This window comes from Bufo gargarizans, chromosome 1 (genome assembly GCF_014858855.1).
Source record: "Bufo gargarizans isolate SCDJY-AF-19 chromosome 1, ASM1485885v1, whole genome shotgun sequence".
Lineage (NCBI taxonomy): Eukaryota > Metazoa > Chordata > Amphibia > Anura > Bufonidae > Bufo > Bufo gargarizans.
This window is the reverse complement of record NC_058080.1, coordinates 382,234,241-382,259,279: the sequence shown is the minus strand read 5'-3', so window position 1 is coordinate 382,259,279 and position 25,039 is coordinate 382,234,241. Positions and strand designations below refer to the sequence as shown.

Genomic DNA, 25,039 nt, shown 5'->3' with positions numbered 1-25,039 from the left:
CCCACTCTGCTGCCCTTGAAGCGGATCCTGTGCAACCTGTGGTCTAGCAACACGGGACCTCAACCTCATCGTCCGAACTTTGGGTCAGACTGCCGCTGCTTTCTACAGGTTCGTATTCTGACCTGCTGGATTCGTCAGATGAGGGTTCCCATTCCTCACCCGACTGGGTCAGAAGCCTGTAGGCCTCTTCAGAAGAATACCCCTTACTTGCCATTTGGTCAACTAAATTTAGGGGGTATTCCCTGAGACTACCCAAGAAAAAAAGCAAGCCTGTCTTACAAATGGGAGGCTAGCGAAGTACAGGAAGCCGCTGCGACTGATAAAAAATATCAAAACAGATTTTTTTTATCGCCGCAGCGCTTGTGAAGTGATTGTGCAGTGATAAAAAAAATATATAATTTTTTGTCACTGCGGCGGGGCGGGCGTGGGTGAACGCACATGTGGGTGACCGATCAGGCCTGATCGGGCAAACACTGCGTTTTGGGTGGAGGGCGAACTAAGGTGACACTAATACTATTATAGATCTGACTGATCAGTTCTGATCACTTACAGATACTATAAAAGTACCAATGCTGATTAGCGAAACGCTAATCAGTGACTGCGGTGCGGTGGGCTGGGCGCTAACTACCTAACAAAGGGGCCTAAACTAACCTAAAACCTAACCGTCAATACTAGTGGAAAAAAAAGTGACAGTTTACACTGATCACTTTTTTCCCTATCACTAGTGATAGACAGGAGTGATCAAGGGGTTAATTGGGGGGTGATCTGGGGCTTAGTGTTTGGCGTACTCACTGTGATCTGTGCTCTCTGCTGGGACCAACCGACGAAAGGGACCCAACAGAGAGCACAGAAGCCATTTAACACACTATATTTATAAATATAGTGTGTTATATGGCTTGTGATTCGATTTTTCAAAAGTCACCAGCCTGCCAGCGATGATCATTGGCTGGCAGGCTGGTGACGAACTTCTCCAGCACCGATTCCCGGCCCGCACTGCGCACTGAGGTGGTTAATGATTTTGGCCACTTCTGCTGAGTACCATAGTGGTCTGTTCCTTTTTTTGCTTTTACTGACAAGCCTAATGCAATTATCTGTTGCCTTTAATAGTGCCACTTTTAAGTAGTCCCATTTCTCCTGGACTCCATTGAAACTGTTCCAATCTGATAGGGACTCGTATACCACTAATCTAATTTTAGAAAAGTCTGTTTTTCTAAAATCTAAAACTTTTGTTTTTGTGTGGTGTGAATCAGTCACTGTACTTATAGCAAACCACACTGACTGGTGATCATTAGTAGCTTTCACCTACAATAATATCAGATATCAAATTCCCATTTGTGAATACTAAATCTAAAATGGCCTCCTTCCGGGTTGGCTCCTCAACTACTTGCTGTAGAGATAATCCCAGTAGGGAATTTAGAATATCTGTACTCCTGGCAGAACTAGCTATTTTGGTTTTCCAGTTTACATCAGGAAGATTAAAGTCTCCCATAATGATAACTTCCCCCTTCAATGTCATTTTATTCATGTTGTCAATCTCTCGCAGCCACAGTATCGCCAACTGCCTGCGCCTGTCCGATCCTATGGCTCCTGAGGGCAACAGCCTCAATAGTGTCACTGGGCATGCGCTGAGCCCAGTGACGTAATCATAGCGCTGTTGCCTCTGGGAGCTTGTAGAGGAAGCGCGCAGGAGAGGATCCTCTTCATTCATGCAGTTATTTCCCAGCTGGAAAAAGTGGCCATGTGCGAGATTTCATGGGCAAGAAAGGTTCGTCTGTTGAATAAATTATATGACGTAGAGGAGGGGGCGGCGCCGTTCGGCTCGGCTGTGGGAAGAAATTTATGTATGAGGAGGCGTGTTGGGCTTGAAATTAAGGCAGGCTGGGCACTGCAGGGGGGCGTTACTGGGCTCTAGAGGAGAGGAATAATGCCCCTCTGGGCACTTTCAGGGTTCATTAGCATATCTAAATAATTTCGCTTTAAAAAAAAAAAAATCTAAATGAAAACATGAATAAAAGAAAGACAACCTTTGCTGGAATGAAGGTAGTTTATTGAACATTGCAATGGTAACAGTTTAATATGCTCAAACTAGGTGACAGATTCCCTTTAAACAAAAGGCTGAACACTTTGCAATAAAAACAAATGAGTTAATGGATGAAAGTGATGTTCTCAACTCCTTGGAAGAGACTATGCTTCCAGTTCAAAGAGTGGCACGAAGAAAAATGCTTGGATGGAGAATCTTCACATGATGAACAACCTGAAGATGAAAAGCAATGTTTTCAAGCTAGTGTGTTCAGACCAATTCTGGACCAAATCATACAAAGCATGAAAGAGATTTTCAGAAAATAAGCAATTGGTCATGGATTCCCACTACTTGGATCCTCGCACTTTTCAGAAAATTAGGACAGATCCGAAAGTGCTAGATGGAGGAGCACTAGAGAGAATTTCTAAGTTAGCCACAGTAAATGAATGTCATCTCAAAACTGGATTAATACGTTTTGCCAACTTATTTCCAAGTCTTACAGGATGTCTGTCTGAAGATGAGACACAGAAAGTTGAAATAATTCTTGATGATGATGAGATTAATGACTGAATTCCACCTACTGATAAAGTAGGTGAGGTACAAAAGGAATCAAAGTTCTTGCAAGCGGGGCTTTCTTCGCTGTCACAGGTTGTTGTAAAAATACAACCTTTATTCTGCAGCTTATGAAAATCTTTCTATCACCTATGAGTACCTTCTTTTACACAAGTGTCATGTGAGAAAGCTAAAACGCATCAAGACCCGACTGCGAGCCACAATTAGACAAGAAATGCTTGATGCTCTAATGACCATGTCAGTGGAGAGAGATCTTCTGGAACAGTTCCAGTTTTCAGATGTATTGGAAATTATTTGTCAAAAGTTCTTCCTTGATGAGGTCTTTGCTAACCGTTTGATCAAATATTTAGTTTAAAAGTTTTATACAGATATTTATTTCTCTGGCTTCTGTTTTTTTTTAAAAAGGGTATTGTGTCCATACATTGTTCATTTGTTAAAACTGTAGATTTTATTTTTGTAAAACATAATTTTTTGCTATTACAATTAAATTATGTTAAACCACATTGTATCATATTTGCCTTGCTTTATAACATCAAAATCCGTTATAAAACAAGGAAAAGGTGGGCTTGGATGGTGAGCTGATTCGGTGGTGCAATGGGCCACTTGACTGGATTTGCCCCCCAGGACTAAGGCTGCCAGCCCTCCCCTGCCCCAGTGACGTCTCTTCTGATGTAGATGTTCTTTCCTCTTCTCCAGTCAGACCAGGCTGCCATGACTTTTCAGCTCTCGTCTCTGCAGTTTGACAAAAAGGCATCTTAGTTTTCTACTTTTCCATCATCCTCCCACCTTCTGGACAAATCATTCTACCACCTCCAATACTGTGCTCCCCAATATTATACAGCAAAATCAGATATACCCCCTTCAATAATCATTTCCAAGCAGTGTTCTAAAATAACTGCACCCAGCAAATAGTGCCCCTGAAACTAATAGTGTTTACCAAAAGGGACCTAATCCTGGGTGAAGGTATCTATATGCAAAAAAAACAACAATAATGGCCTAAACCTATCTTGACCCAGGTATAATGTATTTGCTAAAACGTCACTTTTAATTGTTCATAATAATAAAACGGCTGTGAGCCATAACCAACAGTTAAAACAGTTTGTTTCCACCCCAATTGCACTGAACTTGGTTGCTAACGGGGTAATAGGGATGTGCACTATCTCCCATTCCCCAGAACTATATCTGCAGCGCTAGTTGAAAACTAGTGAAAAAGACAGGCTTCAATGCAGCCAACAAGTGTGGCTGGACTCACTTAGAAACAGGCATAAGCAAATTTTGCCAACACCTCTTTAACATAGGGGGCAATGTTTGATGAATTGCCTAGTGTGAGTTAACTACCAATGGTTCGATATAACGACTAATTGAATAAAGTTGGTTACTGTGCTAGTGGACACAAACACTAACAGCACACTTGTCTGAAACTATGTCAATAGCTGCCAAGACGCATTCACACATCACACACACACTGCAAACACTCCTATGACTGATAGCTGAAAGGACTAACTGGCCCGAAAATGCCAACTAGCTAAACTACGCTGCTATGATTGAATGAAGAGTCCTCCATAAGGACTACTAGACTAGTAATCTGGATTAGGGTGGACAACAATTGTTTAAAACATGCATCCGCCCCCCAACATTTTTCACCAGAACACTGGCTTCTTCAGGGGTTTGGGCAGAGTTGAAGACAACAACCAAAGCAGAGGTATATATGCCTCAATTATCTGAATGATCTGTGTGGTAGCCAATCACCATTGACAGAGTTACACAAAGTAGTGCGTAGAAGAGCTAGACAATTAGAGTACCCACCTTCCCTACCTCATTGTTAGCGAATGAATGCGGGGCAGGGGATACTCACCAGTACGCATATTCTGCGCAGGCATTAGGTGCGTGAGCACTCAGTCTCTGGTAGATGGAACAAAAGGTGCACCATTGCCCATGTGCACCAACTTAGAAGTAAATTAAAGTAAACAAACTAAAGAAATGTATTTTATTTTTTAACCAATAGTGTAAAAATAGTCCCCCAAAAATAACTGTGCTAAACTAATATTGTGCCAGGGTGACCCATGGTAATAGTGCTGCCAAAAGTCCCACTAATAGTAATAATTCTCTGCCAGAGTGCACTTGGTAGTAATAGTGCCCGTACTAGCAATCATGTTCCCCATAGTCCCCCAGTAGTAATAATGCCCCCTATGTGTGTCAGTGTAAAAAAATGCCCCCTAATAATGTGCACTAGTACAAAAATTACCCCCTCTTAGTGCCCTCAGTAGAGGTCTCAAATTTCTCCGCTCCCCCATAGTGCCCCCCATAATGTGCCAGTAAGAAATGCCCCTTCTTCGTGACCATATATGCCCCCATAATGCTCCTCTCCTGCATTGCGCCAAATAAATAACAAGGCACATATACTTACCTCCATAAAGTGGGCAGCGATGCAGGCCTCTTCCCCTGCAGCCTATCAGAGGAACGGGGAAGGGAGATAACTCTCCCCGCCCTGCAGCAGCATTCATTTGTATCGCTGTCCTGAGGACGGCGATACAGATGAATATAGAGATGAATGCTTCCACAATGAAAGAGCTCATCTCCCCTGCCCTTCTCCTCCACCTATTTGATAGATCCCATTTCTACACATCATTACAGTATGCAAACAAGTATCTCCCAAGGAAGACAACCATCTCGCTAGTGCCACCTCTTGTAAGTGGCTCACTACGAGTCAAAATCTGACTTTCCCAAAAGCCTTGGGATTTGACAAGGGAATGTAGCCAAGCCATATATTCATCTGTAGACAGCTGCTTTGGGCTGGAGTAGAATTCTGGATGGCTAGTTGCAATGCCTGGAAAGCAGCTTAGGCAGGGTGCTGAATCTCCTTAAATAGACCAGTCCTGTATGGAGACTCCCACGGGGAATTGCCAATAAGTCTCCATACCATGGAGTACTTTCAGTAAGTGTCCCTACAAGACTGGTCTCTTTCAGAGATTCATCACCCTGCTTAAGCTGTACGCTCTACTAGGACTGTGCCTTTGGGTAATATCCGCCTTCCCCAGCATACAGGCTCATATACTGTTTATGGATCCATACAACACATGCTCAGCTCTCCAATAAGAGCCTAGCAAAGCAGATTACAGCCAAAGGGGAACAGCGCTCAGCTGAGTACTTCTGCTCCTTTCTTTGGGTGACCTATTGGGGAGCTCAGCACTCATACCCTCAATGATCAAAACTTTTGACATATGACACGTCAAACGTTTTATGAAATTATAGGTATGCTTTAATACTTTTTTTGGCTCAGTGACACCTGCTATTTTTGAATGTGGGTGTCAAGCTGAAAAAAGGCTTGGGTCTCTTCTACATGTTTCTTCTTCAAAGCCTTCCAATAAATAATTCCTCTATTTAAAAGGAAATGTTTTGCTTTTAACCTGACAAATATTAGACTGGATGCTGTCTCTAAAAAGAGACATTGGAAAACTAAATATTTAAGGAACAAGACTCGTCCTGTGAGAAGAACATAAAAAATAGCTTTAACAGATAATTAAAAGGAGAGATCAGAGAACAGTGGTAACACGTGTAATCTACATAGATAAAAAGCAGCTGTTCTAGGGCAAACCCAAAGCGTTTATACAGCCATTCATCACAGCAATAAAAGACATCAAAACATAGATTTTCAAAGATTTTGATTAAGCATATTAATTCATGACTTTGAAAAAACAAAAATACTTTGAATCTGTTGTGATTTATGTCCAATAAAAGAAAAATAGTTTTAAGTTACAGCAAAAATAAATACAAAAAGCAAAGCACTGCACTTGTTCTACTTTGCTGTATTTATGGACCAGTTCATTATTTCCTATATTCTATATGGTATAAAAATGTACCGCAGTACTGTATAGAGCTTGTCAACACTCACATCAGCAAAATACCAAGCTACACACAAGTCTGATGAACATGCAAAGGCTCAAGGCCAAAAGCCCTTTATAACAGATACATCAGATGCTGCAGAACCTCTTTTTGAAAAGTAAGGAGGACCTCCTGTCCAACAGTGGCTCGCTGTCAAAAAGAAAGACTGGCATCTGTTATTTTGATGTTCTGCAGCAGCTGAAGCACAGTTACGGTATAATAATGCAATTGCTGTACAACCTCATTTTAATCAGAGACACTTCATAACAGGAGAATGAACTTCCTACAAAAGTGATCTCTATCAGGCTGCTTCTGCAGTAAAGGGGTATTCTTAGGTATAGCTGTCAATAGAGTGCTGGGGGTCTGAGTCTCAGCCTCTGTTCTTTATTCTGCTTCTCAAAGAGCATACAAAAAAGTTGCATGTACCCCAAAATAGTACCAATGATAATGGCAACTCGTCCCGCAACAAAAACAATCACACAGCTACATTGATAGAAAAATAAAAGATGTATGGTTGTCAGAAAATGGCTGTATGGTAGCTAAGACGTCATTTAAAACCAACATAGTGCCTGTAAACCAATCCATCAAAATATGCGCTGCAAAAGCTAAAAGTTGGTATTTTCCTTTTGAACCCTGAAGTGTATCCAAACAGCAGTTTATGGCCACTTTTATGGCATTTCGGTACCCAGTTGAACCTGCCTAACAATTTAAGGGGTGTGGTATATCAGGCGTGCACTATGATCTGACGCTTTGCAACATCAGGTGCAATGCAGGGCTAGCAGATTACAAGGACATGTAAGTGAAATAAGAGCACTCCATCTGGAGCAGTAGAGGAGAGTTCATTTATTTATGTCTGATAAAGCTTGGGGGGCTGAACGGAGGTCTCATGAAATTGTTTTTCCAGATTTTCCTCTTCTAAAATCTAGGTGTGTCATATAGTCAGGTGTGTCCTACTAAGCGAAAAAACACTTGGTTTAAAAACAATGTCATTTTTTATTTCATATTCTAGTCTTCTATTACTATACCCCTAGGTAAGTTCCTCGAAAAATTTAGTTTCCAAAATAGGGTAACTTTTTGGGATTTTACACTGTACTGGTACCTCAGGGGCTCTGCAAATGTGTCATGGTACCAAGAGACAGTCCAGTGAAATCTGCCCTCCAAAAGCCAATTAAGGAAATAAATTAGTAACCAGTTTTTTGGAGGCTTTTTCTATGGGAAAAGTGTATTTTTTTTAATTTTCACATCCAAATGTTTCTAAATTCTATGTAACGCCTGTGGGGTCATAACACTCAATACACCCCTCAATAAATTCCTTAGCAAAAATTAGGTAGTTTATTGGTGGTTTCCACTGCATGGGTACCTCAGGGACTCTTCAAAAGCGACGTAGAGCTCAAAAAAATTCCAACAAAATCTGCCCTTAAAAGCCTAATGGCGCTTCTACCCTTCTAAGCCCTGGTGTGTACCCATACAGCAGTTCATCACATGTGGGGTATGCCGTGTTCAGGGGGAAAAAAATGCTTAAATTGTGGGGTGCTTTGTGAGTGGTAACCCTTGTAAAAATGAAAAATATGGGGTTAAAGCAACATTTTATTGGAAGAAATACAATTTTTCATTTTCACAGCCAAGTGCACTCACTGCAATTCCTTGAGGGGTGTAGTTTGCAAAATGGGGGTCACTTTTGGGGTGTTCTTACTGTAGGGGCAGAAAGGTAGCTCAGGGGTTAGCACTGGTGCCTTGCAGTTGGGGTCCTAGGTTCAAATCTAACCATGGACAACATGTGCATGGCGTTTGTATGTTCTCCCTGTGTTTGCATGGATTTCCTCCAGGTACTCCGGATTGCTCCCACACTTCAAAGACACACTGATAGAGAACATTGCAGACAGCTTCATGCTAATGTCTGTAAAGCACTATGCAAAAAATTAAAATAAATAATTGCTGATACCTTAGTCTTATCAAATGCAACAAGACACCAGTTTCGAGTATGAGACCACATGTGGGGCGTTTCTGTAAACTGCAGAATCAGGGTAATAAATATTGGTTTGTTTTGCTGTTAACTCTATTTTACAGGGAAAATGTATTAAAACAGAAAAACTGCACAAATATATGACATCTTTAAATTTCACATCTATTTTGCTTTAATTCACGTGAAACACCTAAAGGGTTAACATAACAAAAGCAGACATATGGTGAATGTTAATTAATAACTAATTTGTGAGGTATCAATGTTTTAAAAGCAAAAATGTAAAAATTTTTGAAGTTTTCCAACTTTTTTTTTACTTTAAGATTATTATTTTTTTTTATAAAGGTAAAACATATCAACCCAAATGTATTACTAACATGGAGTACAATGTGTCATGAGAAAAAACAGTCTAAAATCGGTTGGATACGTAAAGCATTCAAAAAGTTATTACCACAAAGTGACATCAGATTTGCAAAATTAATTTAATGCTGAAAACTGGCTATATCCTGCAGAGGTTAAATTGATTTACTTAAAGGGGTATTCCGGTTACCATAAAAAAATTACTTCTGTTTTAGACTAATTCATTATCAATAATTACCTGATATAATGTAAATTTTAAATATTTACCATCCAGTAGTTATAAAAGTAGTTTTCTTCCTCTGCTACCCACTGTTATTTCATAAATTACTATGGCATCGACCTGTAGTTCTGAACCTTTGTTAGGTCGAGCATGCTCAGTGTGTTGCTATCAATTCTTGTGAAACAAAGGTGTTGTGTTAGTGTGCTGGTGATTACTGAGTAGAGGGGGAGTGACTGGACTGTCACTATCAGCAGCCAATCCGCAAACAGCAACACTCACAGCAGGAAAGCTAGGGATTGTAGTTTTGTTAGGGAAGATCAGGCGCCATGATACAATTGGTTTGGTGCAGGCTCACACAGGAGCTAGACAAATGGATTGCAAGGTAAATGGAAACTCTGGTTATATGTCTGGTTGGGTCACAACTTGCAGCCTTAATTAAGTTTTTCAAAAATTAAGTTACTTTACCGAAATACCCCTTTATTGTGGGTTAGAAACCTCAGACCCACTGTGTTCAATTGTTTCTTAATTTTTTTCACAAATAAAAGTGAGTTGCCTTAGTGAGACAACCCCTTTACGGCTAAGACTACACTGCAATATGTGTTGCTTGACAAAAAGAAGGGTAGTTACACGGCGATGTTTCTTCTGACTTCTTTTTGTCGAAAAAGGTCACGCAGCATTTTTTGTAACAGTGTCACAATGCGACATACTGCAACTGAGACGTGACAGTAGCACAAAAAAATCCGATTTGGATGGATTGTTTGCGACTATCGCAGTCACAGCATGTCGTATTGCGACACCATTGACTATCATTACAAAAACTGCTCCGTGACTTTTCAGGGGCACAGTTCAGCCACATAATACCTAAATATTACTACCTGCTTTAGAGCAGTAACCATAAAATTGTACAATCAATCAGTAATGTAAGCTTACTGCAATATTTGTTTACTTAAATGGAGGATTGAAAGTTTAGAAGCAGATCGTTATTACTTTCTCCCTGAACAATTAACCTCTGGCTGGAGTAGATGAAAGAGCTTGTGACAAATGATTTTAATGGCCTTAGCAAATTTCTCATATTACGGTACCCCTGGATTACTTTTGCAACCACTTCTGATTTGGGGTTTTTTATTGAGTAAAGACGCAATACCCCTACTTTTCTTTCCCCTCTCTTCCCCCACGGTCATGGGTCACTTCGGTTGTGAAATGGACTGGAGCCCTATTCAGAAACACTCAATTTTTCTGACCTCAAAGGAACTTTATTCAGTTGCTAAAATAAATGTAGGGATTACACTCTTTAATAGGTCTCTCTATGCTCTTGTTATGTACACAATGTATGAAGAACTGCCTAATATGTATGACACTAGTCCTTTTGTATGTACTTAAAAAAAAATATATAAAAAAGAAAAAAAGCTGAATAAATATAAAAGAATACCTGTATTCAGTTTTATTTCAGATTTAATTTACTAAATAATGCACAAAAAATTATACATTTAATAGAACACACACAGGCTAAATAACAAAAACAATGCAATATATTTTATGTTTTATACTCTCTTAAGTGGTCTATTTCCAGCTATAACAACATGAGATGTTACATTCAGAAAACAGGCGTAGTAGTGACTTCTTTAGTGCCTTGCTTATTTCGGAGAAAAGTTCCTCAATATCACAAAGCCACTAGAGTACAGGGTGAATAAAGGCAGCATGGTGCGCAAGATAAAATCGTATCTTCAAGGGAAACCTTTTTTAACAAAATACTTTAAAGTACTCATTGAAACTTAAAAATCTTTACCAAAAGTGCTTCAGATGCAATTCAACTGTTCACAATCACTGAGGAGTTAAACAATTGCTTGGTCAAAGTACCACTGCCTTAAAACTTCCATTTCAGAATTTTCTTCCACCAGCTTCTGGCTTTGCAGAGATATTTCTTTGTTCACTTTAAAAGACAAGTCCAAGACTTGGCACAAACTCCTGTAACGATAAATATGCAGATGGGAAATTGATATTAGGCTAGAGAGAAACTAAAGTAGCTCATATTGTGGTCAGAGCTACTTCTGTTTGTAGCACTGTTTTTTAGGTTTCTCGTTGAACCCCTGCAGATCTGGAATAGCTGGGTGTCGGATTTTATAGAGGATTAGTTGGCTTATAAGGCAAGAAACACTGATGATACTTAGTCCTAAACATTCTGGTAACCTAAACAGTAGAGAGAAATATCACAGAACTTCAATGTTTTTTATTAACTGAAAGAGAGACCATCACCACAAAATGCAGTGCAATCTGCAAGCACCATGTTATAGAGCAGATTGATGTATACCGGGCTGGAAGACCTTGTGTTGCTCTGGCCACTTTCCCTGCTACCGCTTCTGACATATTGCTGATTAGAGGAAGGAGCCTTCAAGATTCTACAAAATAGACTGTGGACTGGTGGAAAACAGATACTGGGCCATGGAAGCTCTGCCCCTCCTCCAATGGGACACCGTAATTCCCACCTCCTGGGGAGTCCATGTCACCTAAACTGAGCTGGAAGTGACTCAATGCCACTGTGCCCAGCTCTATAGCATTATACATTTCACTCCAGAATGCAAGAAAGGAATAACAACCCCCCCATAGTTGATCAAACATGGCCAAGACTGGCTGCAAGAAGGGAGACGTAAGCCTGCTTTAGGAGGGGAACCTTTTTCCCGGTCCGAGTAGAAAGCCAGGTCTCCAGCAACTTCGCCTTATGCCTGTGTACCGTGGACCCATAGACCGAGATAGGAGAGGCGCAGATAGTCCGTTGGACAGGAAACCTAAGCTGGGGTGTGGCAAAGTGTGTACCACTTTTTTGTTGCATGTTTTCTGTCCAGTGGAGGGAGACCCTCTTCATGGGTGCCTTTATGGGTGAGGGGGGTCATTAAGGTCTAAACACATACAGACCTGGCTATTAGGAGGTTATAATTAACAGGAGATTCAGTTGTGACTACACAGTATAGTAAAGTAAAAGTATTTCTTAAAGAGTTTATCACACAACAAACCTATTCCCTATCCACAAAGATAGTGGATGAGTATCTGATCAGTGGCAGTCCAACAGCTTGGAGTCTCACCAATCACAAGAATGGGGTCCCATGTCCCTGTCTAGCATGTATGCTGCCACTGCTAGAAATAGAGCCAGCGCACCATTTGTGAGTGGACATGGGACACCCATTCTTGTGATTGGCGAGGGCGAGGGCGTGGGGGGGGGGGGTTACAGCCCTTGGATCCCCTGCTCATCAGATCAGTTTGTCTTGTGGGAAAACCCTAAGTAAATCAAGGAAACATTTTACAAAGGGCAAAGGGTAAAGAAGTTGTCCAACATCCAAAGTTTACTTTTGACCCTAAAAGTGTTCAGCCTCCCAAAAAAAAAAAAAAAGAGCCACTTACCTAAACGCTGGTGGTCCAGTCTAGTGCTAAGTGCCCCATCCCTGCTTCTTCCGTAAGTTTAACATCCCGTTCATCACTGTACCGTAAGTTTAACATCCCGTTCATCACTGTAGACATTCACTGGCTTAAACGGACACATGCCCCTTGGGGACATATCACTACTGAGGTCAGTGAACGGCTGCAGTGGTGCATATAACAACACACCAGACATCATTTCTAGTCCACAGGGGACGGGAAGCAGGCAGGGATAAGACACACAGTGCTGGAACAGAGCACCAGTGAAAAGGAAATTGGCTTTTTTTATAAAGTATTTTTTAAAGTATAAGTGTCGTATTTTTTTTTTTTTTGGGGGGGGGGGGGGGGGGGGGTTGGATTGTGGTGATTAATATCTCCTTGGTGGCCCTATTTCAACTTTTCACTGTGTATTCAATTACCCCTTAATTCCACATTTTTGTTCCCTGTACTGCCTACTTTTACCTGTGCTTAAAATCAGGTTGCTAGGCATGGTCCGTCCTCTGTGTTGAAGGACGGAGGACGCAGAAGCAGGCTACGTGCAGGGTCACATTACTGACAGCCAGGGACTGTAAATAAATGATTAAAGCCAGGTCCTCCCCAGCAGCCGATAACTGTGCCTGGGCTGTGTGCACTTCTCCCTGTCCCTGCGCTTGGCAGACGCTCCCTCACTCAGCAGAGCTGGAGAAGGCAGAGTGGAAGCAGCGCACAACAGGGAAGGGAGATCTGCCATCTGCTCAGTGTATAAATGAAAGCAACATGTGGTAAGAGGACTCCTTTGTGCTGCAGGAGATTAACCCTTTAGGGGGAGGGCTCTGGTTACTGACACTTTTGGGGGCTATTGTTACTGGCTAGTGAGGGCAGGCGGGATTAGCCTCAGGGTAAGGGCAGTGGCGGCCATCTTAACTGAATAGAGAAATTGCAGTTTTATGCAGACTGGTTGCTAAGGGCTGAATCTTATTAAATATGGGGTAAGTCAGTCTAATAGTAACTGATTCTGGAATATCATGTTATTAGTAACTACATATATGAAAATTGAAATTAGGGTTTAAGTGTGACAGTTATCCTTTAAGCTGTGCATTTGTGGGACCAAAGGTAAAATGGAATTAGGGGTTGGACAATTTTGCTAACTTTTAAGCATCCCAAAGATGGCTTGTAATGATTTACGACTTTTTAGTGTCAGTGTCTAATACGTGTAGAAAGCAGGGCAAATTTGAGAGCCAAAGCATGTAGCACTTCATCTTCTCAATATTCTAATTTTATTTCTTCCATCTTGGTAGAAACCACTGTATTTCCAATGCTCTTTTTTATATCAAATATTAAACTCTGAATAAAGATGATGATCCCTATAAAATTCAAATGACACCAAATTACAAACCGTGAAAGCTCTGCATCTGTTTTGTGCACAACGTCTTCCAAGATTTTAATTGTGTCCAATAAATCCACACTGTCATTAGCAGAGCTTGGTGTGGTATCTTCAAGTAGGGAGATTGTAGAACTCAAATTTTTCTGAATGTCATCTATAAAGACATAAGCATATTTAACATGTATTTACCGGTATATATTGGGTAAAAAATATTTCACAAGTACAAGAAAAAAAAAAAAGAAAAAAAAAACCTTTGTTAATGTCATTGAAAAAAAATAACTTGAAAATGTGGTTTTCTACAGGTATATGCAATTTGTGATATAATGTAATCCAAAAGGAGATTTTCTGAATTAGCTGTAAAATCTCTCTCTCTTCTTGGGGGACACAGGACTGTGGGTATAGCTGCTACCACTAGGAGGCAGACACTAAGCCAAAAGCTCCTCTTACCAGCTATACCCCCTCCGGCAGACACTAATCTAATCAGTTTGTACACAAGCAGTAGGGGCAGACAGGAGAAGGCAAGAAGGAAACAAACATGATACAGGTGAGGCTACTTTCACACTGGCGTTTTGGCTGTTTGTTAGATCCGTTCAGGGCTCTCACAAGCGGTCCAAAACGGATCAGTTTGCAGTTTAATGCATTCTGAATGGATAAGGATCCACTCGTAATGCATCAGCTTGCATCAGTTCAGTCACCATTCCACTTTGGAGGAGGACACCAAAATGCTGCTTGCAACGTTTTGGTGTCCGTCTGATGAAACTGAGCCAAACGGATCCGTCCTGGCACACAATGTTAGTCAATGGGGACGGATTTGTTTTCACTGACAAAATCTGGCACAATCGAAAACGGATCCGTCCTCCATGGACTTTCAATGGTGTTCAAGACGGATCCGTCTTGGCTATGTTAAAGATAATACAAAGTAATCTGTTCTGAACGGATGCAGACGGTTGTATTATCTGAACGGATCCGTCCATGACAAAACACGAGTGTGAAAGTAGCCTTACTAGGAACCAACGAGCTGGGAGCTATGTCTCCCAATGAACTCATGAGATTTTACAGGTGAATAAGACAAAAAAAGTCCCTTTTCTTGCTCGTTTCGCTGGAGACAAAAGATTGTGGGACATTCAAAAAAGCTGTGGGACATTCAAAAAGCGGGGAAGGGAGAAAAAACATTTGAGGATGCATCGGGTACAATTTTGCAAATGTATAGTGCGAAGAACACTTATCAGCCTTACAAACCTGAAGATGCCAGATGACACAACAACCACCCAGGTAGAACAAGCTGCGACTCAGAATGGGGTGTCCTACCTTTGGCGAGGTAAACCTCACGAATGGCCAGCTAAAGCCAATGGGCAATTAAGGACTTATAGGCTGCCAGTCCCTTGAGTGGGCCAGAAGGGGGCTGCTAGAGACAAATAGATCTGAAGAGATTGGACAACATCTAGATGATGGGGAAGTGCTTCCTGACATGAAACAGATGGGGACAGAAAGAAGAAGGAATTGTGTTCTCAATCAAATTAAAAGAGGAAATGACTTTAGGAAAGAAGAAAAGCACCGGACGGAGCACCGTCTTATCCTGGTGAAGGACCAGAAAGAGATTTACAAGAAAAAGCTACCAATTTAGAAAAATCTGATGTATGTCCAGTATGCCACTTTCAAGGAAAGGAGATAGAGAAATTTCCCAGAGAGGGCCAAAGGAAGCTGACTGTAAGGCGTCTAGGACCAAGATCCAATCGGGAGTTGATGAAGGATACAGCCAAAGAGAGTGGGCGACCCCTTGAAGAAAAATGTTAACTGGTAACTTTAAAGACAGCAGACATTGAAAAAGGATAGACAGGGCCTTGTCTTTGGGGAAACTTAGACCAAAGCCCAAATCCAGAGCCCTTGCAAGAGAACAACTTCCAGGTCGTAGGTTAGATTTCTGCCATAGGAGGCTTCATTGCTTTCAGTATGGTTTTCACCACCCGGTTGAAAAAACCATAAGTTTCAAGATCGTAGACTTAACAATCACACTGTTAAATGTAGCGACTAAGTGCTGGTGGAAGATTGGTCCATGAGAAAGGAAGCCAACTCCCTGGGAGGAAGATGCTACAGAATGTTGGCCAGGAAATTAACAATGTTAATGCAAAACATCTGGCAGGGCCAATCCAGTGCAATGAGGATTGCTGGGATGCCCCACTACTTTGATTTTCCGAAAGAACATGGGCAGCAGGGGAAAAGACATATAGGAGGTTGAATTTGGTACATGGAGCCACCAGACCATCCACCGCATATGGAATGGCCACGATGGAGGAGTATTGAATCCAGGACTCAAATGCAAAAATTGACTATCCAACTGAAGACCTACAAAGTGTCCAAAGTGATACAGAGGCCGTCTCTGGACTGGAGTATAATGGTGGTGAGCAGGACCAACTGGAACATAAAGGTAAGTGTCCTTTATGTCCATGGAACAGAATTCACCCTGTTCCATGGAAACAATCACAGAATACAGCAATTGCATCCAAAAGTACTTTGTGCGGATGAAATGGTTGAGAAACTGTGGGCCAGATTTATCATTACACTTACATTATACGCCACTTTTACATATGTCCAAAGTCAGATTTATTAATTGTCCTTTAATATTGTGATAAATGTGGTTTGACGGTAGCAGTTTATCCTTCAGAAAGCGGCTTTACAAAAGTCGTATGTCTTTACGCATGTTCTATTAAAAAGTCGAATAAGATAAGCATTGTCCTCACTGGAGTGAACTTGAGCAATCTTTTTCAACTTTTTAAATTGCTGCAATAGTAAATCTGTCTAGAAATTAATTTACATAAGAAAACACGCCCACTTTCAGAAAACTGGTGAGCATAGCGCAGAGACAATAAAAGTCACAAATTTTTGTGCAGTTTTTGCAATTGAGCAAATTTTTTTGACTTTTTCACTCCATTATTTTGACTTGAGCTAATGATAAATCTGGCCCTTTATGTTTAAGACCAGGCGGATAGATCCTAACTTTTTGGGGACCACAGATAGGTTGGAATCGAGTCCCATGAAAATCTCTGCTGAAAGGATGGGGACATTGACCCCTGAAAGAGAATGCACAGCACTTAAAAGAAGGAGAAAACTGAAAAGGGGTGTTTCAGTGGGTGGGCTGGAAGAAATCTAGAGGAATCGACGAGAACATGATTTTTTTTTTTACTGGATGTTAAAATCTCTAGAACCCAAGCAACTTGAACATAGGGACTCCAGAAATCCTGAAAGAGAAGTAGCCAGCCCCCCCACTGCGTTGGATGGGACACTCCTTCAGGTAGAGGAATTTCTGTTGGATGCAGACCCAGAGAACTGAGCCTGGGGTCACCATGGGGCTTGAAGGAACGTCTTTTTTTTCTCCCGCAGGGAGGTCTTGGAGAAGTGCCAAAAGGATTAGAAAAAAAGAGGAAGACCACTTGGGAGCCAAGTCCTCAGAAAAGGGGTACAGAAGGTCCAGGTGCTTTGAAGGGGCATTCCCATGCTTTAGATTATGAAGGAAAGACCTTAGGGACATGTGAGGACTGGTGAAAAGAAAAATCCTTGCAGCTTCAAGCCGGGCAGAGTACTGGAGTTGAAAGGTCTCAAGAAGGGTTGTGACCAGACTGTCAACTACATAGATAATTTTGGACACCTGTTCCGGGTGAAGGTCAGAAACCGATTCCAGCAACTTGTCTTTGTACAGAACCTTTCCTTCTAAGGAAGAGGTTTCTGAATGCACCCCCGGCAGGAAGGAGAAGCAAAAGAGTCGAGGATAGGGACCTGGGGCAAAGTGGCTCTATTCCGGGCTTATTCTGATATGGTCTGACCTGCGTGGGATCCTTAAAAACAGGGGGTAAGAGGCAACCTGGAGGAGGGGGCTTGGTCAACTAGTTAGCCTATAACACAAAGCCTGTGTTTTTGGTAAGGTCAGCAACTGTTCATGAAGGAAAATGGGCCCATTCCAGTTCAGCAGACTCAGTACAAGAGGAAGCCTGTTCAAAGGGTGGGGGGCTACAGGTTACCTGGATTTGCAGCAAGCAGAGCAGAAGGCGTCTGTCTGACTGTGATAAAACATTAAATTACATTTTGCACAAGCAGGCTGTTTGGACTTCTAGGTCCAGATACTGCTAGGAAAACAATACTCCTGCAGAACCTTTTTAGCTCAGGCTGTAGGTAAGGAGGGGGTTGGCAGAAGGAGGAACAAACACAAACAGGCAAGGTCCTACCAAAAGGCAACTTCACTGAGAACAGCAGTGGAGAGGTTCCAATCAACATTCCAGGCAGGGGAAGAGTGCCAGGTGGAGATTTACAAGGATTCCAACAGTAAGAAGATTGCAGTGACCGTGTTGAACTGAAGCTAGTGAGGAAGTGGAAATCAATATATATATATATATATTCATATTTCTCTGCACAAATCAATAGTAGATGTCAGAGTCAGAAAGTGAAAATGTTCATTTACAAAAAACAGTAGATGGAAGGAAAAAGATCCAAAACTAAAAGTTACTGTAGATACAACATTTCTAGATGTACTACTGCTAATATACATGTGTGATTGTGGTATCATTAGAGCATAATTACTTCACTTTAATGTGTATTTAGTAGCATTCTATTTTCAGTATGTTAAAATCTGGTCCATGCAGTTGAGGCTCACAGTGAAAGACATTGCTTAAAAGGTATTCCCTTTTCAGACTCGCTAGGATATGCCATCAATGTCAGATAGATGCAGGTCACTCCACCACAGCGGATACCACCACCCTGGATCTTAGCTTGCTGGTGGCCTTCAGAGCCATACGCCGACCGTTGCCACGCATATACTCAGTCAACCTGCCTGCAGTGTCCCCTGATGAATCCTGGGAGGAAACGCGTCGGGACGCATTAGCACCACCGTCAATCTACTCCTCAATCAGGTTTTTGGTGGCGGGGTTATATGTTGTGTTTAACATTGTGTATAGTCTATTTTTCTACGGCTCAGGCTGTCAGCATTCGGACTGCCTGCACTCTCCCTGTGTCTAGGGCCTCATTAGGGTCATTTACACAGGACGAGAGTTCCAGTCGGGGCCACCCCTTGCGGGGCTTTTTTGGACCCCGTCCCGTGGATTACCTAGTAGGGTCGGACCAGGCCAAGTAGGGAGGCAACAGGGCTAGTTTACCTTCCTCAACATAGCCATACCCGACCTACCACCAGTGGTCTTGCCCACCACACACAGTACACCTAGACGGGACTGGCGCCTCTGTGTACCCGCCATCCTATCAGTGTACCTCTGTGTATGGTGTACATGTTGTTTGTCTGTAGGGGCTGGTTTTATCTCCCTATAATCAATAAAGTTTCATGTTTTACTTAGTTCACTGCCCCTCTTAGTTTTTTTCTAGATGCAGGTCCCACCTCTGGGATCCACATTTGTCTCCAAATGGGGCCGACGAAGTGAAGGAGAGCACAACGCACATGCATGGTGCGCTCTCCATTCACGGCTATGGGACGTTCAAAAATAGCTAAACGAGGCTGCTCTGCTATTTTCAGAAGTCTCATTGCAGTGAATGGAGAGTGCACCACACACATGTACCTCTCCATTCACCAATATGGGACTGCCGGAAATAGCGAAGACAGCACTGGCCTATTTTTGAAACTCCCATAAGAGTGAATAGAGGGTGGTCAAGCATGTGCAGCTGCTCTCTGTTCACTTTGGAAGGGTCTAGTTATGGAGATGGGAGAAGATCCCAGAGGTGGGATCTGCATCTATCTGACACGGATGGCATATCTTAGTGATATTCCATCAATGTCTGAGATGGGAATACCCCTTCAAGGGTAGATGTTAAATAACATTTTGTGGTTTATAGTAATATTCACATATTTTTGCTCTGTGTGTCTAGAAAGAAGTAAATGCACATTGTATAGCTGTTTAGTTGGCATAAAGAGCGGACTAGAATTATGTCTTACTGCTCACACTTTATATCGGCTTTGGATTTCATCCCTAAAATAAACCTGTTCTGGTTTAATTTTTTAGCAAATCTCAGAATGAGTGAATTTTTGCAATGACAGCAGTGTTGTGCAATACTTCAGCATGAAAGATTCCCAGCATTGTATACAACGCGTGGGAGACAGTACTGAGCAAAGTTATGCCCAGAATCTCAAAACTTTTAACAGCTCCATTCAGGCAGAAAAGCAACAAATTAATGTACACACAGCCTTTTTGTTTCCTGTCCAAAATGTCATAATAAACTGCACTTGTCATGGAAAAGGACTAATTGCAGCTGGGAGGCATGAATGCTTTGGTTTATTATCCTGCCACAAACCGATAGAAACAGTCTACAGCCAGATCAATGATATTAATATTAACTAGTTAGCAGATCAAAACGGAGCCAGGAAATTAGATCAATGGACAATGAAAGGAACAGAAAGATAAAAAATTCAAGTCTTATCAATTTGTAATAAACGCTTTATACCAAGGAATCTCTGTCGGGTGCCTGTGATATGGATATCATTTATAGGCAGCTGATGCCTTGTGCAATCCAGAGCTGTGGCAAACGATTTGTAACTGTCCTTGAACTGCGTTGTGGCGGCAGCAGAGGGAGTCAGAGATTCAGCCTGCACAAAATAGGACAAAGACTGTAAAAAATGCTAAATGTAATGAGCGCTCAGAAGGGATTACAAACAACTTGGTTATATAAATAAATAAAAAAAATGGCAATCAAACGATAAAAGTGGGTCAGGTGAGGGTTTATCCTCTGGGACTCCCACCATAGCTAAGAAAGAGGGGCCACAAGCAATCATTCTTGGTCAGAGAGCATGACAGGTATGCCATGGCCATCTCTCTAGAGATCAAAGGGAGCGTTGTAATTGAAATTTGAAAATGTAGTCAATGAGCTGTTTCAGACAGCCCCATTGAAGCAAATTTTACAAGGAGGTTTCAGCTGAAGAGAAGTCAAAGAAAATGACCTGGACAATAGCTGAACATCTAGCCTGTTTTACGACTTTGTATTTTTTTGTCCTCCAAAAGTCCTCTTTAGTCACTCCTGTTCTGGCTAAATGTCAGTTACCCAAGTCACTATTGCCCAAGTAGAGGGGGATTCAGCCAAAATAGGTTTTGGGTATTTCTGTGCTTCATTTTAAGAACTACCCATCTTCTGCAATTTTTTTTATAAATAAACAACCTAACGGCTTGTTCACACGGCCGTTACCCCTCCGTTGCCGTATTGCGTCTGCAAATCTGTAGATGCGGTGCGGAACGGAACGCCATGGAAGCACTACGGCTTTCGTTCCTCTGCACCGCAAAAAAATAGAACTTGCTCTATATTTTTGCGGAACGGACGGATCGCAGACCCCATTCAAGTGAATGGGTCTACTATCCGCATGTGTCTGGCCCACGGTTGGTGCCCATGCATTGCGGACCGCAATTTGCGGTCCACAGCATGGGCACAGAGCCCTTACGTTCATGTAAACAAGCCCTAAATCTCACTTAAAATGATTCAAGGGCCATTCCATGTAGACCATTTAGAGGGTAGTGACTACTAAAATGTTTATAGAATTTATCTAGACCTGACAATACAGATGTGGATTTTCAGTTCAGATTCTGAGACTATGTTACACTTTACAATACATGTGGAATGGGGTGTTCAAAACCCCATCCACATTTAGTGAAAGAAAAATCAGTCTGTCAATCTGTTACAGGAGTTTGGGGATTTTCACAGCTGATGTCAGCTACATGTGGCTTAAGTCAGGAATATTTAAAGAGGTCCCGTCACCTCCCCTGACATGCCTATTTTAATAGCTTCATGCATTCCCCATGTAATAACACTTCTGGAACATATTTTCTTATGACTCTGTGTTGTGCCATTCCTTCATTATTTCTACTAGAAGTCATGAATGAATTGCCAGCAGTCTGCAGTAAGGGTACTTAGGGGAGGTAACCAGGGGGGGGGGGGGGTGTACCTCCACAGTCTGACTATAGCAGCACTGATTAAATAGAGTGAGTCTGTGCGGATACACCCCCCCCCCAACTGGTTACCTCCCCTCTGTACCCTTACTGCAGACTGCTAGCAATTCATTCATAACTTCTTGTAGAAATAATAAAGGAATCGCACAACATGGAGCCATAAGAATAGATGCTCCAGAACTGCTAAGACATGGGGAATGCATGAAGCTATTAAATCAGGCATGTCAGGAGTGGTGAAAGGTCCCCTTTAAACTCTTGGCATTGAGTAGGTGAAGTCATGCAAGAAAACAGGAAAAAGAAAACAAATAGGTAGCATTAAATCCTAACAGGCTCCCTTATTACAGAGAGCGGTTTTCTAGGTAGAAGCCTGTCAATAAAGCCAAGTGAGCAGGGAGAAGCCACAAAAGGGAGACGCTTATTTCCATGCGTGGCTAGTTTTTCCCCTTTCCCTTGTAGATTGTAAGCTCTTGCAGGCAGGGTCCTGTCCCCCTCTGTACCAGGCTGTTACTTAGTTCATGCTTAGTGGACTTGTGTTGCTTTATATTATGTATGTATAACTCTGTTTAAACGTACAGCTCCTTGGAACTTTAAGTTGATATACTGTCATTACATTCACTGGTATAATTCCATTAGGGCAGGGATGCCCAACCTGCGGCACTCCAGCTGTTGCAAAACTCCCAGCATGCCTGGAAAGCCTACAGCTATTAGGACATGCTGGGAGTTGTAGTTTTGCAACAGCTGGAGGCCCACAGATTGAGCATCCCTCCATTAGGGTACGGCCACACGTTCTGTATTTTTTATGTAGTTTCTGAAGCCAAAACCAGGAATGGATAAAAAAAATAATAAATAAAAAAATAGAATAAGTATTATCTGACCTCATTACTTTCTCTCTGTTTATGATCCACACCCAATCTTGGCTCAAAAACTGCATTATAAATCCTGAAGGTGTGGCCATGCCCCAAGAGTATCACACTAAAGTTCTAATTTAGAGGTCTGTTATAGTGACAGCCTCTCTGTTATCAAAAGATATAAGCAATAAACATACTTGCTTCTCAAGCAAATCACTGAGCTGCTCTTCTCTTCTGATTAACAACAATTCCCGTTTCAGCTGTTGCACTTTCTCCTGAAGTTGTGCCTTCTCATCATATACTAGCAACAGGCTGCGTTCTGCTTTTTCTTCCAGGCGTCTGATATTTTTCTGCATCTAAAACATAAATTAGCGCAAGACGTTATACCTTAGCTGCATAAACAGTAAAATAAAAAACACACTGATACAGCAATGGTCTTTTTTATAGTCAAGCTTTAGCTAACCTTTTGCATAAACCATATTACAACATGAAAATTAATATCATAAATGTCCAATGGCAAGTGACCAAATGTTGTCTCGGGCCCTAGCCTAAAATATATGCAGACAGCAGAGAACAGAAAACAAATAAAAACAGAAATAAGCCGAGATGGCTCACCTTCATAGTTAGATATGTAAATAACAAGGTCTGTAATTCATACATGTCTGTCATGTCCTCGGGTATGCTGGTAGTCTATTGTAGAGGGGGGAAAAAAGAAAAGAACATGAAACAAAAAATAAAAACATATAGTAGAAAACTGTACTTAAAACGGAATCCACTACAGAGCTATATCTATCACACAACCAACAGAAGCACTACAGACGCAAACAAAAAAGGTGGCCATAAACATCCCATAGAAGTTGGTTGATAGTTGAACAGCAATTGAAGAACAGTTTACATAGTGAAATATCATTTTACAGACCCGCTTTACACATCTTAGTTCATACTGGTTGTTACAGTTATTAAACTGGCCTTGTGTGTTCAATGAAACCGTGTGATGGGTGATAAATCTCTCTGAGAACATTAATTCAAAGAAAGTTCTTTCACCCACGATCTTTTTCTTTCACAATATTTTTATTAAGTATTTCAACAAAATAATACAGGCATTTAGTAATAGCAGCTTGATCAGACATACAATAATTGTGATATTACTGAAAATCTTGGTACCACATCCATTAATTGCCCGTATCAGGACAGGGGGGGGGATAAGGGAAGGGACATAGGGGAGAAACAAATATAGACAGATAACAACAACAACAACCTGTCCATGGTCCAAAATCATATCCACCACACCAATACACCTTATGTACGCATGATAGTCTTAATCAGTAAGCTCTCTAGTTAAACATAGGTCTCGTAGTGAGAAAGAACGCCGTATTCCGTTTGCACTAGCTAATTTGATACCCCCATATTGACATGTAAAGGACACCTACTCCCAAAGAAATCCCCTCAACTCTCACCTTTATCCGTTGACAAATTTTTCTTTCCAAACCCCCCAATTATTCAGGTAATGTTTAAACCTACCCTGACAAGATGCCAAGGTGCCTTCCATTTCACAGTGAAAGCTGACACAGTTGATTACCTCTGTGATGCAGGGAACTTTATCAGATTTCCAATATTTAGCTATGAGGATTTTAGCGGCCGTTAATACATGAAAGACAATCGTTCGGTATGCCTTCGGCACCAATTGCAACCGATTAAGTAATAAAACTAAATCTGGAGTAAAGGGGAGCGTTAAGTTAGGAAATACGGTAAGCATTTTAGCCACTTCCTTCCAAAAGGATTTCAGGTTTGCGCATTCCCAGAAAATGTGCATCATATCCCCCCCATACTTCCCACATCTCCAACACACGTTTAATACTTCAGGATATATCAAAGACAACCTTTCTGGAGTCATGTACCATCTGTAAATTAGTTTCCTAGTAGCCTCCAAATGATACAAACATTTAGAGTGTTTCTGGGCAAACGAGAATATATGTCCCCATGCAATTTGATCCACAGGCAGACCCAAATCTTTGGCCCATTTGTCTAACCCTGTCACAGCCTCTTTGTTATAAGCTTCCAAGAGTAGCCTATAAAACTTAGAGATACCCTTCTCCCTGTTGCTAGCACCAAAGAAAAATGATGCAAATAGTGAGTCAGGATCACCTACTTCCTCTGGTAAAGAGTTCAATAGGGATCTCAGCCTCAAATACTTATAAAACTCTCTGTTGGAGATCTCAAACTTAAATTGCATCATCCCTGAATCGATCCACACCTCTCTTACTGTCTTAATCCCATTCTGTATCCATGAGGTAAAGGATATATCTGGTATCATCTGCTCTATAGCTTCCAACGGAATATCTGACCTATTCATATGAATTAGCTTTTTGGAAAGAATTACATTCTTCCACAACGCTAACCCTGATTTAACCAGTGTTGACTGTGTTTCACTACCTGCTGGATCAATATATGGACATTGTAGAACTACCCTAATATTCTTTTCA

At 41.5% G+C, this 25,039-nt stretch overlaps 1 protein-coding gene across 1 annotated transcript in view; it reads right to left on the bottom strand.

The window, feature by feature from the left end:
• Positions 1 to 10,429: 10,429 nt before the first annotated feature.
• HAUS8 (HAUS augmin like complex subunit 8) overlaps positions 10,430 to 25,039 on the bottom strand; it is a 121,346-nt gene continuing 106,736 nt past the window's right edge. Inside the window, exons 7-11 of the mRNA XM_044270296.1 lie at positions 23,172 to 23,246; positions 22,754 to 22,912; positions 20,219 to 20,360; positions 13,799 to 13,940; positions 10,430 to 10,980 (exon numbers count right to left, since the gene is read on the bottom strand). Of these exons, the coding sequence (XP_044126231.1) occupies positions 10,848 to 10,980; positions 13,799 to 13,940; positions 20,219 to 20,360; positions 22,754 to 22,912; positions 23,172 to 23,246 (651 nt within the window). The 3' untranslated portion in view covers positions 10,430 to 10,847. The remainder of the gene's footprint in view (positions 10,981 to 13,798; positions 13,941 to 20,218; positions 20,361 to 22,753; positions 22,913 to 23,171; positions 23,247 to 25,039) is intronic.